Source organism: Tachysurus fulvidraco, chromosome 17 (genome assembly GCF_022655615.1).
Source record: "Tachysurus fulvidraco isolate hzauxx_2018 chromosome 17, HZAU_PFXX_2.0, whole genome shotgun sequence".
NCBI lineage: Eukaryota > Metazoa > Chordata > Actinopteri > Siluriformes > Bagridae > Tachysurus > Tachysurus fulvidraco.
Genome location: NC_062534.1, coordinates 9,380,183 through 9,398,847, shown reverse-complemented (window position 1 = coordinate 9,398,847; position 18,665 = coordinate 9,380,183). Strand labels below are relative to the sequence as shown.

Below are 18,665 nucleotides of genomic sequence, written 5' to 3'. Positions count from 1 at the left end.
TTATTAGAAGACATGGGATTAGTTTCCATTGTTATGCTGATGACACAGTTATATATCTCATCAAAACCAGATGAAATAGCCACAGTGTCCAAACTAACTCAATGCCTTAGAGAGATAAAAGACTGCATGAGCTGCAATTTTCTGTTGTTAAAATCTGATAAGACAGAAATACTACTTATACTACCAGTAGACAGAAACTCTAACAAGTTAACTCACATTTAGAGGGATGTACTGTTACTAGTAGCTTGACAGTGAAGTAGCTAGACCTGGGTGTTATATTAGACAGCAACTTGTCTTTGAAAATCATATTGCCCATACTACAAAAACAGCCTTCTTCCATCTTAGAAATATTGCCAAGCTGAGAAACATCCTACCTGTCTCTGACCATATAACCCCAATTTTATCATCTCTACACTGGCTACCTGTTAAGTTTAGAATTGATTACAAACTGCTGCTACTTACATACAAGGCTCTTAATGGTTTAGCTCCCATGTATCTAACTAGTCTTCTAACACGTTACAATCCTTCACGCTCTCTGAGATCACAAAACTCAGGACTTCTGGTAGTTCCCAGAATATCTAAGTCTACTAAAGGTGGTAGAGTGTTTTCTTATTTAGCTCCCAAACTTTGGAATAGTCTTCCTGATAGTGTTTGGGGCTCAGACACACTTTCCCAGTTTAAATGTAGATTAAAAACTCATCTCTTTAGTCAGGCGTACACATAATACATCCTATAGTATCATGCACCAGTACATCAGACCTGCACATTTTTTATGAACAGCAGATATGTTAATCCCTCTCCACTGCTTCTCTCTTTGTACCCATCCCGAGGCATCCAGACATTGTACCAGCTCCCAACGTCCTCTGTGGGACATAGCCTTTGGACGTCCACTGAGCCGAGGCCGACTCTAAGAATCCTGAGACATCTCCAGTTAGAATCTGTGATACTAAGGAGATCCGAAGTCCATGATCCTTACACCAATACAACATTTATCTGACTGTATATTACAATCACACCCCCAGTGTCACCCATATGAGGATGGATCCCCCCTGAGTCCAGTTCCTCTCAAGGTTTCTTCCTTTACCAATTTAAGGGAGTTTTTCCTTGTCACTGCTGCCTGAGTCACCTCAGACTTGCTCATAGGGGGATAAATACATACAGATTGTGAACTATTTATATCTAATAATAATCTAGAATTTTTTATTCTGTCAATTCTTTTTCTTTTATTATTCGTTATTTCCTTTATCATTAATCATGTTTACCTTCTGCTCTATGTTTATGTTCTGTAAAGAGACAATGTCTATTGTAAAAAGCGCTATATAAATAAACTATATAAATAAACTTGAATTGAATTGAATTGAACTGTTATTGAAAATAAATCATCTTCAGCTGTAACAGAATACATCCGTGGATTCAGTCATTGTTCATGACGATATCAATTACTGAACATGAATGGATGAATAAGTATTATATAATTAATTTAATTATAATATTTTTAATTTATTAATTTAAGGATAGGTGTATGACTTAAATATGCCTTGTATTCTGAAAGGTATATTCCCGGAGTAATTCAGGACTCATTTTTGGAACGCTTCTTTATATCAGACACAAGATGTCACTAAAGACCCGTACAGTCTAAATACATCCAATTTATTACCTTAGCCTGCACAAACCTGAATTATTATGAACCCACTATAACCCAGTGACAAGTTCATGCATTTTCCTGAATCAAATACAATTAACCTTTTTAGGCAACTTTCTATTGTGTTAGACCTCAATAATTTATTAGTATGGTGTAGCACATTCTTTTGTGGCCAATCTGCTCATCTTGGGGATGACAGCTACAAGTCCTGCACAGTGACCAGAGGGATTTTGAGCAATTCCTCTTGCAGAAAATTCAAGTTTTGACATGTGTATTGGTGCATTATCATCCTGAAATATGGCATCCCCTTCAGGATATAATATTTGAACCATTGGGTGCACATGGTCTGCCAGAATGGTTTGGTAGTCCTTGACAGTGACATGCCCACCTAGCACAAGTAGTGGGCCTAGGGCGTGGTGTGATATTGCTGCCCATACCATTACTGACCACCACTCATGCTTCATTCTGAGCACAAAGCAGTCTGAGTGGTAATATTATTATTTGGAGCTTTTTCACACAGAAGCTCTCCCAGATGTAGCAAATACACAACAATGCATGTTTTAGATTGTCCACAGCCCAGAGTCGTGGAAGTCGTGGCGTAATGGTTAGAGAGTTTGACTCCTAACCCTAAGGTTGTGGGTTCGAGTCTCGGGCCAGCAATACCATGACTGAGGTGCCCTTGAGCAAGGCACCAAACCTCCCTAAATGCTCCCTGGGCGCCACAGCATAAATGGCTGCCCACTGCTCCGGGTGTGTGTTCACGGTGTGTGTGTTCACTGCTGTGTGTGTGTGTGTACTTTGGATGGGTTAAATGCAGAGAACGAATTCTGAGTATAGGTCACCATACTTAGCTGTATGGCATTAAACTTTCTTTTATTATCTGGTTTGATAGTCAGCCACAACTGAAAATTAACTGATATGAATAACAATTCATTTAAAAAGCCACAGTGAGTGTTTTCACATATACTGGTGGTACAGTATACAATGATCTCTGGTACAAACGCCAGGGCTTCATGTTTCCATGACGACTGACCAGAATAGACGCACGTTACGTCATGTTTACATGACTCCCGATTGTTAAAATGAGTATCAAATTAACGATAAATTTTATCAGAGACACACGTACGCACTACACAGGTACGCAGTTCATTTGTCGCGCTGCTGTTTTTGTTTCACGCTCTAGCAGTTAATAAACAGAACTGCATGCGTCTTACGGAAGAACACATGACTATGGACGAGTCACCCATGTCCTGTCCTACTCCACAGCGGCGGCGACCCGCTGGACTAAAATAGTCCGAAAATGAACATATTATTACTATAATAGTACTATAATAGTAAAGTACTAAAGTACATTAAAGTACTATAATAGTACTTATTATAGATGTACCATGGTGATTCAAGATACTGACTCCAGTACTCACCGATATGGTTTCGGAATCGGAACAAGTCTAGGTAAAAGGAAAGAAGTGTTTGGGGCAACTTAGTTGATTCACAACACTACATGACGGGTTCTCACTCTGCGTGTGTTTCGCGCTGGATGACGGTCGTGCTGAGCGGTGCAGGTAGGGGGAAGAGAAGAGAAGGGGAAGACACCATTTGCTAAAGAGGATGTTTTCATTTTCATCCTTAACACATACATTTTAAACCACAAACTACGTAGTATGTTTTGGACATTATTTACCCTTGTAAAAGACGAACAAAAATTTTAGAATAACAACATTTCTTACTCCAAGTTTTAGGGCTAGCCTCGCCCATACATTAAACTAATGAAATTAAATTCACTGTTTACTGTATTAAAATATGGTGTCCATTTACAGCATGTGAACAAATCAAGCTCATTAAATGCAAGCTGAATTCTGGAAGTTTTTTCTATGAAAATAAAGTTTTTTGAGTGAAAATAAAACTAAAATACTTTCAAATCAATATTTTATTCAAAATATAACATAAAAAAACATAAATGTTTAAAAAGAGAAATTTGACACTTTTATCCAGTAAAGGAGCTCATTTTATGTTTGATGCCTGCTACAGTTGTCAAAATAGTTTAGACAGGGGTATGTTTACCATGGTGTAGCATATACTCTTCTTTTTAAAACAGTTTGAAGATGTCTGAGTATTGAGGTTATGAGTTTCTGGAGTTTTGGTGATGGAATTTGGTTCCATTCTTGCCTGATATATAGGTTTCCAGCTAAATAAGAGTGCGTTTATCTTTGATGTGGTAGTCTAGTGGTTAACCAATCGGAAGGGGCTACCAATCGGAAGGTTGGGCTAACAATCGGAAGGTTGTGAGTTCGATTCCTTGGTCCACCAATAAGCGGCCACTGCTGGGACCCTGAGCAAGGCCCTTAACCCTCAATTGCTCAGTTGTATAAAAATGAGATAAAATATAAGTCGCTCTGGATAAGGGCATCTGCTAAATGCTATAAATGTAAAAATGTATTTTTTGTTTAATGATGCACCACATGTTCTCTATACATGAAGGATCTGGACTGCAGGCAGCCAGTTTATCACTCTTCTATGATGAAGCCATGTTGTTTGTGGTTTTGCATTGTCCTGCTGAAATACACAAGGCCTTTCCTGAAAAAGACATCATCTGGAGGGAAGTATATGTTGCTCTAAAACCTTTACATACCTTTCAGCATTCATAGTGCCATGCAAGCTGTCCATACCATATGCACTTATGCACCACATACCATCAGAGATGCTGGCTTTTGAACTGATCACTGGAAAGTCTCCCCCCTCTTTAGCCTACAGGACACAATGAGGTCTATAATTTCCAACAAGAATGTTGAATTTGGACCATAAAACACTTTCCCTCTTTAAAACAGTCCATGTTAAATAAACCTTGGCCCACAGGACATGATGGGGCTTCTGGACCATGTTCAAATACTGCTTCCTTTTTGCATGATAGAGCTTTAGTTGGCATCTGCAGATGGCACGGTGGATTGTGCTTATTGACGGTGGTTTCTGGAAGTATTTCTGGGCCCATTTTGTGATGTCATTGAAACAATTATGCCGATGAGTGATGCAGTGTCGTCAGGGGGCCCGAAGACCACAGGCATCTAATAAAGGTCTTTGGCCTTGTCCCTTAAGCACAGAGATTTCTTCAGTTTCTATGAATCTTTTGATGATGCACAATAGATTATGTGAGTAGCAAAGCCTATGCAATTTAATGTTGAGGAACATTGTTTTAAAGTATTCCACAATCTTTTTATGCACTCCTTCACAGATTGGGGAACCTCTTCCCATATTTACTTCTTAGAGAGTCTGCCACACTAAGACATCCCTTTTATAGCTAATTATGTTACAGACCTGATTAACTTAGTTGCTGAATCTTTTCAAAATTTCTTACATTTTCAGCCATTTAGTGCCCTGTGCCAATTATTTTGAGACCTGTAGCAGGCATCAAATTTGAAAGGAGGTCATTTAGTGGATAAAAGTGTAAAATTCCTCAGTTTGAACATTTGTTATGCTATCTATGTTCTATAAAATAATTCAATAAAATATTGGCTCATGTGATATGAAAGTGTTTTAGTTCTAGTTTTAGTTAAATTTTATTCAAATTTTAAAAAGTCCCAACAGTTTCAGAATTCTGTTTTCTTTTTTTTTCTTTTTGTGTGTGTGTGTGTGTGTGTGTGTGTGTGTGTGTGTGTGTGTGTGTGTGTGTGTGTGTGTGTGTGTGTGTGTTTGCTTATGAAGCGACAGTTTAACTGTAAGCTTTATGGCTTGGCTCGTGTTCAGCTGTTACATTTATCAGTGCTGCAGAGTTTCATTTACTGTATGCAGTCAGTCCTTGATGCCTAATGCTTCTTCACAGTATGAAGTGAAATATGGCACATTTCAGCAATAAGCATGGCTTGCCCACACACTTCCTCCATTGGTAAATGGTACAGTGTACATGCACTTGAAGCAAAAACAAGCGGATGAGTGAGTCACAGCAAAGTAATGTCTCACTTTCTATTGAACTTTGGGGTGACCGTGTGAGAGAGGTTGGTGGAAAAAAGACACTCAAGAAATCTGAACATTCGAAAATTATACCTGAGTCTAAATAAAAACCAAGACCCCTAAATAAAAACCAAGACCCCCCCCCACCCCCCCGCAAAGGGTATATTTCAAAAAAACATTAATTTGGATGATCAATCACATATTTTACTCTATAGTAAATAGTCCTGAACTGGCCAATGTTAACCATGCACTACTTATTTTATTTACAGCTTCTCGTAACACTGATGCTTACAACCATTTCAGTTTCAGTACATAACTTTGGATAAAGATACATATTTGAAATACAAAGTTTTATTTGAATACACCATAAGAACACAACAATACAACATCAAAATACCTCTAGGTTGAATGTATCTATTACACTAGGGTCAGTGATTTTATGACACAAGATACTGCTCTATTCAGCTTTGTATTATCTTAAACATGTACACTTTCTATAAGTCCTTATTTACATTATTTGTGAGCATATTTTATCAGGGATGGTAACAAAAGGCATGCATTTGAATACAGATATTTTCTTTAATGCATTTAGATGTAGAACGTAGTATGTTTCTGACCAAGTCTGGCTTTGGTCTGGTGGTTTCCTGTACCTTCAACTATCACTGTCTAATAGTGATGTTGTTTGATGGGTTTTACTGCTTGTTGCAAAAAAACAATTGTTCTGTCAATTTCTTTTGTTTTCATCTTATAGATTTCTGTTTTCATCTTATATACTGTATCTTAGCATCTGAGCTGAACTTAAAATGTATTGTGTAGTAGCAGACTTTAAAAAATTAATCTTCAGGCAACATTCTTCATCTCCAATGTCATGATGCAGCTTTCACCATTTAGAGCAGAAATAAAGCTTTAAGAAGTCACAGTTCAAGATACCAGTTCATATCTGAAGATGTCATTAAAATGTATAAGGGAGCTTATTTCATATAGGGAGCAAAGTTCTTCTCTTTATAAAGAGGTGCTCTCCATGGTCATCAGGGAAATGTTTTTATGTAGGAGGAAATGCTCTCAATGTTCATCACAGAAGTGCTTTTCTGTGAGAGGAAGTATTTCTGTGGCCATCAGGAAGGTGCTTCTCTATATGAGGAGGTGCTCTCCATACTCATCAGCCGCCCTCTTAATATAGAGCTGCCCTGTCGACTGAGCTGCTGCCGGAACTCTGTGGTTAGGAAATAGTATATGAGTGGATTCAGGCAGCAGTTGAGGCTGGCAATGCACAATGAGATTGGATGGAACTGTTTAACTGCCTGCCGTAAAGAACACTGGGTAATGATGTCCTGTGAAACCATCATATACATTATGAAGTTGATGTGGTAGGGGGCAAAACAGAAGAGGAACACGCCAGTGCACACTAAGACCATGCGCAAGGCCCTTCTCTTCTCATTTACTGAGACACTAGGCCCCAAGCTCTGCTTTAAAGAACGCATGATGAAATAAGAACATAGGATAATGATAGTCAGTGGGGCCACAAAACCCAGGAGCTCACCAGAGGACATTATGGTCACTGCTATTTTCAAGCTCAGTTTCCTCATTGGCAAGTCCTTGAAGCAGGTTTCATTGTGCTTTGTTGTGTTCTCTGGGGTGGAGGTTGTGTGAGGTGGGGTTTGAGAGATGTTTCTCATCAAGATGAAGGGAGAGCAGCAACAACCAACAATCAACCACACAACTATGCTAATGCGAACATCATATCGCCGCTTCCACTGCCTAGCACAAAATGGGCGCATCAGGAAAGCACAGCGTTGGATACTAATGCAGACCAAGAAGACAATGCTAGCATACATGTTAAGATATTTCAGGTAGAAGCAGAGCAAGCACAGCCCCTTTCCAAATGGCCAGGTGAGAGTGATGTAGTAGTAGACACGCAATGGCAAGGACAGGACATGGGCCAGGTCAGCGATGGCTAGGTTGATCATGAAGATGATGGCTTTAGTCTTCTTACTGTAAATTATAGAATGAACCAAGTGACTTTCTCTCATATCATTGTTTTATAATGTCATTTCTTGCAAAGTAGCATTCACTGACTGAAAATGTATTTAACATCATGAGTCAAAATGTTCTTAGGAGGCCTACACGTGTTTACAGTCATTAAGTAAGTAGTGGGTACATGAAGTTTGCACAAAAGATCTTTTTAAATGTTGTAGAAAAAATCATGAGAAAGCTCTGTGAAAAAAACTGACCTTATAAAGCGACATAGCATCCAGAGTGCGATGCTGTTCCCTAGTATGCCTGGGATGAAGATGAACAGGTAGACATAGGTGTAAAGTTTATTCATGCTCTCTTCCCACTTTCGATCTGCAGTTTGGTCTGAACAATTGAAGTTGTGAACCCCAGCAAATGAGGCATTTTGGGAGGACATCATGATACTGTAGATTCATTTATTAGAGCTCTTTCTTGATAGCTGAAAAAAAAACATCTGTTCATTGATGTCACACACTGAAAGACAAATTTTAAGCAATTACATGTTCTTTCCTTAAAGCTACAGTATGGCTACCTGAATGATTTAGACCAATTTTAAAAGGCTAAAACTTATCAGATACAAAAAGTAAATGTAAAGTACAGAGAGGTACTTGTAAGTACCATTGTGGTTGTTTAATACTTTTCTTGCATTAATTAGTATATACTGTATTAGTCACAGTGTGCTTTTACACTTAAAATGAGTGTTCCCCTTCAAGAGCGAGGGAAAAAATTTATCCGTGTACAAATGGCTGGAAGGATGTTTCTAATACTGAATGATGGTGGATATATCAATACAGCAAATTTCAGGTTTAAAAAGTACTAACTACTGGTAGAAAAAATGTTTTTTGCTTTTTTCCCTCTCACAATGTTTCAGAATAGATCTTATACACAGTGAAATATTAAGTGAAACAATAAATACAATTATTATGAATATATCATTATTATGAATTATAATATATAATGATGCCTGATGATGCCTGAGATAGGCACAGTCTCCTCGTGACCTGAAAAGTTTGGATAAGCGGTAGAAAATGAATGAATGAATGAATATTTTAACTGTAACAAAAATATTATTAACAAAAATTTTTGATGGTTAAATGTCCCCTTGCATTTTACTGTCATAAGCCTGTTAAGTCCATAGCAGGGTTTTGAATCTTATTTACAATATGCTAAGTTCACGATTAATAGGTGCATGTTAGTCTCCAGTCAGTTAATAACTGTATCTCTAATGTAGCTGGAATGAAAGCATTTGGGTGTGTGGTTGTTTTTGTGAAGACATTATTATGTGTTGTGTCAACAGAAGTGAATTAGGACACAAGTAGGACTCCCAAACGCCAAAGTGAATAAGCATTTTAACTCAATGTCCACATTTTGCAGTCATTTAAGTTCTTTTGAAACTGCTCACATTTGAGTTTTCTTTTCAAAGCCTTACCCACCCTGTTTTACCCAAGCCCATTTTCTCAGTTTCTGGCCTTTACACTAGGGTAGTGTTTGGATGAAAATTTACAAAATACTGTACAAATTATAATCAGATTTCTGATTGTATTGTGTGGGAAATTATTCCCTGTAAGAAATTTAATTAAATTTTAATTAAAGTGACATTATTTGTTATAATTGTTATGCCATCTGCATATTATAATGCAAATTATATGCCATGTGCTGTACTGTACAATTGCAGTATAAGCTCAGTTCCTGTGCCCTTGCAACAGAGCCCCCACCCTACCACCACCACTACTCCATTTCCTGTTGTCACAATCTTAACATTCATATGCTGTACACTGTTCATAGATATCTTTGTTTTAATTAAACTTATGCACAACAACCTATTCTCCAAATTTTATTCCAAACAGAAATAATATACAGTAACTAATATATGAAAAACTCTTAACTTTTAACTTTCTAATAATTTGTAATAAATATTACAAGTGATTTATTGCTCTTCAAAATCATTATTAATTATAAAGCTTGAGCAGTATTACAAATGGTATTAAAATGAATAATGACATTTGATACAATACAAAAGAATTGAAAGAAGCTTCATGAAGGAATATTTATGAGAATGTTTGTTTGAAAAAACTTACAAGTAGTCGACGATATATGCACAAATCTTGTTAAATCTGTTATTAAGCTGTTAAATGACATTTGGTTGCTTATTTTTTTGTGATCCATGGCACAATTGTCCACCTATTCCGCTTGCAAATAATTGATGATGGTGAGTTAGAGTGGTTTATGAATATTCTCACATGTGCAGAACAACAAGCAAGGTTTCTGCAAATCAAATAAAGGCTAAATTATATTTCACAAGAGCCAACTCCCTTCCGGCACTGGTTTCAGAAAGGAGGGTTATGAGTCGTTATGTAGCAGAGAAGTTGCACGACTGCATGACGGAGACTGAAAGTGCACATAAACAGGTGTGTTGCTAGTTGCAATGTGTGTATATATGGTTATGTGGTTTGAGACTTTTGAGATGCTTCAAGATGTGCAATGTTTCTCTTATTTCAGTTTAGCTTTGGCAATGGACTCACTGTTTTCTTTATTTTTTTTTCTTGCTGTAAACAAGATGTGTTTGCTGCCCTGCCAATGATGTTTGAGGTACTCTGCACATGCATACATATGCATATGTATGCATGCTGTGATTTTCAGTGGCCAAGCTAACATGATAGCTGCAGTCTGCTCTTGTCTTTATTAATTTGACAATCATTTCTCAGAAACCAATTTTCATGGCATTTCTAATAAATAGATTTCCGCTGATGTAACATCAGTTTATTTTTTATTTGACTTTAAACGGTTCACGATATTCACTTCTTCTTGTTTCCACTTGACAGACATGTAACAGTATTAATATTATAACAAAATAACTTGCTTATGAATACAGATGATACAGTAGAAGAGCAGAAAAGCAAAAAACAAAATGTTGAAATGTCTAGACATGCTTAATAGCAGAAATCTTTATGTCCACATTTCAATTTAAGTTGTTTAACTGTTCTGGTAATTTTTTTATCTTACTACATTGTAGTCACAACACAGCATTTGATATAGGATGGACAGGATGTCAAAGAAAAAAATAAAACAATCAATCTTTACTTACTTCCTTATATCACACGATCTAGAAATAAAAATTCTTTCTCGGCTGCTTTATTGAATTTATACTTAAAAGTTGTATGTTTAACTGCACAAAGCATACACAAACAGTTACCATTTTAGTTTAGTTGTTGTTGTGATCTGTTGTGGAATCCCCTACCTTTCAGGTACAAAGAGTTCAGAATTCAGTCTGTGTGGCTTCCAACACTGTTGATAACAAATACTGAACTATGCGCGCGAAATTGCTACCGTTTTCTCTTCATCTCTCAAAAGAGGAAGTGGCATTTTGTCAGATTTGCCCAGCGTGTGCTGTTTAATGCAGTTTTACCAAATTGCATTCCAGTATTAATTAATAAACAGTACTCCAGAAATGCAGACAAATCCAGCTTCTGACTGCATGAAGCTTCCAAAGATACAAATGCATTTTAGGGTCTTTATTTCCTACTACAATTTCTGAAACTCATGCTACACCATAAGTACAACCTGCTGCTCCTCAAGGCTTGGCATTGTTTCATGCCTCTGAGCTTTGACAACATTGCTGTAAGACCGGTTACTAGTTTGTTTAAGTCACACATTTTGTCTGTTTGTTGAAAAGGAGTTACACTTATGATGGTGAAATACATAAATAATTATGACTTTTCTATTTCTGGGACATGGTTGGAAGCAGCTTTCTTCTCTAATTGAAGACATGTGATGTCAGTGGTTTAATCATTTAGTCCTTTCACTCAAAAGACTGTTCAGATTTTCAAATTACTTAAAATTTAACTATTATTAAGTGATGAAGTCCTTTTGTCATAATTATGCAATGTCACAAAGTGACGGCATGTAATTTTCTCTGCATTTTGAATACAGGAAGACTAGTGGTTTAACATTAAAAAAATTCACTTATTATTCCGTTATTCTGTGATTTGTTAGTTATGAGTTGGGAGTATTTGAAATCTTTTTGCTATTTCTTTGTTTTTTTGAAGGTTAGGGTTAGATATTAGTGTTTAACATAGTATGTGTTAGCTGCATTATGAAATAAGCAATGGAACTTTCTCACAAGACACTGATTATGTATACATATATACATACGTACAGTGTAATACTACTAGCTACTATACTAATAGTTCACCTAAAAAAGGTAGTAATGAAAAACAAATCATGCATGCAAGTGTACATAAGTCATCTGTAAGTATGTAACTTTTAAACATGTCTACAATTAATTATGTTAACTAACCAAGTGAGCAATTCAGATGTAAACAACATCTGGATTAGAAACAGTCAGACAGGCAGCATTAGCTGGCTAACTAACTCAGCCAAATGCTGCTTAGCTAGCTTGCGATATTTGTTAGTTAGTTCATACATGTTAAATTCAGTGATGCCCCTTGCACATTATTATGTGTGTTACCTATAGGCTTTAGCAGTGTTTATATATATTTTATATATCTGGCAATTGTTCTTCGTGAAACTTCAAAGTGACTTTCATACTGTGAATCATCCAGAGCTCTGGCTAACTAATGTAGCTATTTAGATACTGAGCTGTGAAATATTGTTTCCTTCCAAGAAATTAAACTGAAAATACATTTGGTTTCATTTAGTTCAGACTCTTCTCCTGACTTAGCATTTGGCTCCTGAAGTGTAGGCTTTCAACATGAATATGCACTATGTTGAAACACTGTCCTGCAAATGATTTTCAGTCTGCTAAGTACTAGGGCTTGGGTTTAAATACTCAAAAAAATATGGTCAATTATGTACTGAAGTACTTTACTGAGAGGGTTTTTTTGGGGGGCTAACAGCATTACACATTTTACTGTGGAGCAGCAATTAAAAATAAATGTAGTGGAGTTAAAAATGAATGTCTATAAACTCAAGTTAAAGTACCAGTAATAAGAACCATGTACTTAAGAAACATAATAAAGTACAACTGGTGTTTTTCAGTTCATGAGCAATCATCTTTCCAATAACCAAAATGTATTAAAAACACCCAAACCAGTAAAAGAGTGTGGAGACAGGTTTTTTATGCTTACCCATAACAAAGAATCTGTGTGTGTGTGCGTGTGTGTGTGTGTGTGTGTGTGTGTGTGTGTGTGTGTGTGTGTGTGTGTGTGTGTGTGTGTGTGTGTGTGTGTGTGTGTGTGAGAGAGAGAGAGAGAGAGCATAATTCTGACATGTATCAGTAGTTCTATTTAAGCACCACATTTTTTTTACTTTTTTTTAGTACTGTATATTTGTTCAATGAACTGTTTTATCACCCTGGTGTTTTTCTTTATAAGCAATAAAAAAAAATCTAAATCTCATGGAATTTCTCATATTGCAGCCTTAGTTATGTACCTAATATACAATGCTAGTACTGATTATACTAGGCTAATGATAAAGTTTCTTTCTTACTGTAATGCATCTATGTACATTATGCAGATTTTATCAGTCATCTTGAGCTCATGATGATTTAAATCTTTTCTGTACAATTGCAGCTATTTTAATCAGGTCCCTTGAGTAGGAAATAGATGTTCTGTGACATTATGCTGGTAAAAAGTACATCTGGTCACAAACTGTTTCACAGGATTCAGGTTACATACAATGAAAATGTTGTACAGTTAGTACTGTAGGACATAAATATAGAAAGTTTGACTGAATTATTACCAGGATGAATCAATTAAGTTGTTTACAACAAATTCTGGCCTACATGTGTTACAGTATGAACATGATTTTTGAAATGTTTTGTTGATTTCTTGTTTTGATGATAACGCAGCCACAGTAACACATGATCACATGGCAAACATGGGCTTGTTCTTTGCTGACAAATGAAGAGTGCAGTGTGTTCTTTCTGTGTATCTGCTCAAGATCTGATGTGTTGTACATTTATGGAAGTTTTACTGAGCTGTTATTTTACAATAAATCACCTTTTAATTTGCTTGAACAAGTGTGTGTGTTTTTTTTTTGTTTTGTTTTTTTTTAAAAAGCAGACCTTCCCTAATTCTGGTATTTAAGGAAGCTCACAAACAGGAACATTAATACTAATTCATGTACTATATATAATATACAGTCCCTTCCAAAATGTATTGGAAAAGCAAAACAAATTCTTTTGTTTTTGCTTTACTCTGAAGACATTTAGATTTGAGACCAGTAGAAGAATAAGAGACAGTAGATCAGAATTTCAGCACCAGCACAAATTAAAACGTGACTGACGTGTGTTTCTTCTTGCTCACATGTGAGTCCTGGGTTTGACCTCTCAAGGCTGCATTTGTTGGTAAAAGGACAAATCAACCTAAACACCAGATAGCTGGGAGAAATGCAAGCCAATATAAATCTGAGAAAAAAGGGAAAAGCAATCAGAGGAATTGGGCGTAGGCACAGGGCAATCTCCACAGGGCAGGGGTGAAGGAATCACAATTCGCCGTGTGTGTGTGTGTGTGTGTGTGTGTGTGTGTGTGTGTGTGTGTGTGTGTGTGTGTGTGTGTGTGTGTGTGTGTGTGTGTGTGTGTGTGTGTGTGTGTGTTTGCTGGGAGCTATTAATCCCTGACATAGAAAAAGAAATCTCATCACATTGAAAAAACCTGCCTAGGTATAAACATTGCCCTTTCCGGTCTCAGTTACAGTACATGACCACATGAGGAACATTAAATTGTCATTTTGAAACAGATTGTCTCTAATGAAATTATGTTTTCACTCAGCCTGCCCTGGAATGTCCATGTACATTACATTTGTATTTTCCCTCTTAAAATTAGCATATTCAGTATTTAATCTTTGTTGAGCTGAAGTACTGACAATGAATCAGCAGAACTTCCCTAATTCTGGTATTTAAGGAAGTGATGAATGCTCACAAACAGGCCCAGTAATATTGTAACTGCTGTGTTACTGTTCCGTAGGTTTGCTCTTGGTTGAGACCTGTGTTTCAGCTCTCAAGACTACATTTCTTGATAAATGCCACCTCCAAAAATATTAGAACAGCATACAGTGTATTTATTTATTATGTAAATAATCAGGTTAGTGATGGTGCAAAACATATATACATTATCTTATGAATTATAAAAGATTTTCAAAGTTGTAAATAAATAAGCAATATGCATAAAATTAATATCTGTAAAGTAACATACAGATTATAGTAAACAAACCACACACAACTGCATGTGAACCTCAGCATTTCTTTGTAAGTCAGCGGTGTAAACTAACCACATGGGATTTCAGTGCTGACATATTTGTGACGTCTGTTTAACCTCTCTAGTTTGTTTTTGCATACAGTGCATGTACATCACTAAGCAACAGCTTCAGTTTGCAAAATTATACATTGATAATTGTTAATCATTGGGTTTGCTATGTAGTGAGCATTTTTTACTTACTTTTCAAGATAAAGCTTGATGTAAATAACTTCCTTTTACAACAACATGACTTGAATCAACTGATTTCACATCCCACACTTTTCGAAGTACTTTGTTTTGGTTAGAAGAACAACATTTTCACACACCAATAATATGAGAAACCATTTACTTTTCGTCTCTTCTAATAGTTGCTCATTAATCTCAGAATGTGGATTCTTTCTTCCTTTAGCCTACTCTGTTGATCAAATGTGTTATTATAAATGTGTGCAATTGCAGAACATCACCACTGACAACGTTTTCAATACAAACAAATAGTGACCTGGACCCCAACCACTTACTGCTCTCAATACCTAATAATGTATGTTTAGTGTGGTATAGGATATGCTTAATGTATTCTCCTTTACACATTAAACATATCTATCTATCTATCTATCTATCTATCTATCTATCTATCTATCTATCTATCTATCTATCTATCTATCTATCTATCTATCTATCTAATCATCATATATATTTCATATATTGGATGTCTCAGTACATCTGTGAGTTAATAGGTATATAGTGAATTGTCAAAGTAGATAGATAGATATGTTTAATACTACACCTTGATACATTATTGATCGGTAAGTGAACATTTATTAGGTATTGAAAGGGATGAAAGGTCGGGGACAAGGTTGGTATCTTTGATCTGTTCCTTATCAAGACCCTAGTAGTTTGTACAGTATAATTTGCTGGCCCAGCATACTGCTGCAGAAATGCTGGTACTGACCACAACAGCCTTGTAGATCATATGTACTATAGCATCATGTTGCATACATTAAAGTATCTGGGCTTTTTTTTAATTAAATAACATTTACATTCATAGTGTTTGGCAGATGCTCTTATCCAGAGAGACTTACATTTATTGCATTTACACAACTGAGAGTTAAGGGCCTTGCTCAGGAAGTGACAGCTTGTTGGTCCTGGGATTTGAACAAACTTCTGTCCTTTTGCAACATAATAACAGAAACATATTAAGATGACATGAGACAATTCTGACAGTTCTGAAGCTGTATGAAAAGAAATATATTGTGTTTTTATTATATAAATGTCATTTGGTGGAAAACAGCACCACCTACAGATGAGAGCGATGTTACAAAGCATTTTGTAGATAAGTAATGGCTCTCACCACCGGAGGGAACCGAGGAGCTACAGGCTTGCATGATGAAACTGGAAACTGATTTTTCTTATCACATCAGTCTGGTGGCAGCATGGTAGCGGTGAGATGCAGCAAGTGAATCAAGTGTAACAGCACTGCAGATGATGTTCAGTGGTGAGTTAAAAATATACTGTCAATCCAAATGAATCAAACAACATTGATTTCTTGTTCAGAAACTAACACTGATAACAGGCTGAAACAGGCCCGGCTCCAGATATGAGATGAAAGGTGGGGGATTTTTTTGACCGCTTAACAGATCTTGTATCAATTAATTAGCTTTAGATTTGATAAATGGGGCAATTCTTTTAAAATAACTATTTACATCAACTAAAACAAACTTGTTACTTGAGTGAAGCATGAACTGTAAGAATTGGGTTTATTTGTGTTTTATCTATTCTCACATCTGTTAATATAGTATAACATTAAACATTTTTGGCCATTGTTATTGTGTATATTTTTATTTATTTATTTATATTTATTTACAATCTTATGTAGGCCTATATTTAGGATATTTTTTAACCACACAATAGATCTTGAATCAGTTTAGTGACTTTTAGATTTGAGGAAAACATGGCAGGTCTTGAAAAAGATCTACTTCTATCACTATAATATTTACAGCATTAGCTTTCTGCTCATTTTAGAGAATTCTGTTACAAACTCATCCATGTCCAGTTCATGTGTTATTGCTTTTTCATGAGCTAAAAGCACAAGGTTTTTTTTGTCTCTCATGAAGCATTGTTCGGCGGAATGGTATCAAAATTCTTGCCAAAGTAGAGAATGAGCTCTCACATGAAGCAGTAGAGACACCCATGACCATAGCATATACATACAATTTATGAAGACCTGCAAATGCATCTTTGTATTCCTGCAAGAGATTGCAAACAGCAGAACATTCAGCATCAGATGGAAGTTTTTTGGACAGCATTGGTCTGACAAGAATTTCATTCTGGAGTTCAGTTTTTGCAACCCCTGCAAGACTACAGAGAGGTTCAAGCAACTGGATGTCAAGAAATTTGTTGGATTTTGGCTCAAGTTCACTAACAGTTCTAATAAAGTTACTGTGACTGTCGTTTATTGCTTTATAAGCATGTCCGTTTACCTCAAAGGTTGTGTGAAAGTGAATGAATGAGCTAAGTCTGTCTGTCTGTCTAGGAGGGGAAAAAGGGGGGTTGAGCAGAAATTTGAAAATAACGTATCTCGAGCTGAATTGAATATCGCACCAATTTTGTGATTGGCTGTTATGTGGTGTGGGGCCAGGGTGGGCCAAAGCCATGATCCATAAATCCCATCCATCCTTACATCAGAAACATCAGCCATCACGGCTGTGCTCTTACATCCGAACAGATTTTTTTGAACACATTGCAAATTGAGGGAGAAGGTTACATTAAAAATATACCTTTTAAAGGTATATATATATATATATATATATATATATATATATATATATATATATATATATATATATATATATACCACCAACAATAGTGGATTTAACATCACATTTTAATGTGGTGTATTTACATAATTTATATATACTTGCATAAGCACTTCTAGTTCTGCTTTTGAGAAATATGCAGACTTTTCTTTTGTCTGACGCTGTTGCCATGGTGACTCGTTTTATCTGTGCTCCATTGATAATGGCTTTTTATAGTTGTGGTGCACGCGCTTAACTTAGAGTCAGTCAATTTGGAGTTGATAAAACTAACTCTTTTCAGCTGTTCTGTAACCAAAAACTCAGAGTTTCCCATCTCAGGGTTTGTCAACTCAGAGTTCAAGTTTAAACTCAGAGTTGGTTGAACCTCCTGTCTGAAACAGGTCCCCGGGGCAAAAACAACTGAACACAAAACAAAACAAAAGCACATGGTACAGACAAACAAAGCCTGCCAGAATGTCCCCCTAGTGTCCAGGCAGGGAATAGTCCCAGATATTCCTGACATTAATTTCATATAGCAACCAACATAACTCAAAATAAAAAACATTTTAGGAAAATCTGGGTTGAATAAGCATCCACAAACTTTAACAATTGTGCCTTTATTGGTGACTATGTTCCCACAGATATTAAAGTTCAAAAGTATGTATCCTACACCTGTCATCAGTGAAGGGATTCTGATGAACCCCAAATAAGGATCAGTTGTTTCTTTCAAATCCTCTTGTTTTGAACTGACTACTACAACCCCACTGAAAACCTAGTACTTGTGCACCCCCAGACCTCTGCTCAACATCAAAATCTGAGCTCATTTATGTTCTTGTAGCTGCATGAGAAAAATCTTATCAGAAGAGTAAAGGTTATTATAATGAAAAGGGCAACTAAATTTGAAATTCCATTATAAATCACATATTTGTGTAATGGTCAGGTGTCCAGTAACTGTAGTGTAGTGTGCAAATTGCAATTCAAAGTAGATATAGTCTTGCATCTCTGCAGATGGAAAAAGTAGTGTGACTGTGAGTGGATTTAAGTAATTTGACTTACTTTAACTCTTACTCAAGCCACGCA

The 18,665-nt window shown here is 36.3% G+C and overlaps 1 protein-coding gene across 3 annotated transcripts; it reads right to left on the bottom strand.

The window, feature by feature from the left end:
* Positions 1 to 5,823: 5,823 nt before the first annotated feature.
* Positions 5,824 to 11,132, bottom strand: p2ry10 (P2Y receptor family member 10). Of its 3 annotated transcripts, none has more exons than XM_027135888.2 (3): positions 10,791 to 11,132; positions 7,816 to 8,036; positions 5,824 to 7,576 (listed from the first exon to the last, which is right to left on the bottom strand). In XM_027135888.2, exons 2-3 carry the CDS (start codon positions 7,995 to 7,997, stop codon positions 6,700 to 6,702), a joined length of 1,059 nt encoding a protein of 352 aa, XP_026991689.1. In that variant the 5' UTR covers positions 7,998 to 8,036; positions 10,791 to 11,132; the 3' UTR covers positions 5,824 to 6,699. The 3 variants fall into 3 exon arrangements, with proteins under 3 accessions (XP_026991689.1, XP_026991687.1, XP_026991688.1); XM_027135886.2 differs by having other exon boundaries at positions 10,836 to 11,128; XM_027135887.2 differs by lacking the exon at positions 10,791 to 11,132 and adding an exon at positions 9,676 to 10,744.
* Positions 11,133 to 18,665: the final 7,533 nt, after the last annotated feature.

Excerpts from the sequence above, each read along its gene's own strand:
- p2ry10 (XM_027135888.2), bottom strand. The coding sequence starts at position 7,997 with ATGATGTCCTCCCAAAATGCCTCATTTGCTGGGGTTCACAACTTCAAT. Across the intron at positions 7,577-7,815 it reads ATGCTATGTCGCTTTATAAG|TAAGAAGACTAAAGCCATCA; the intron begins GTCAGTTTTTTT and ends TATAATTTACAG.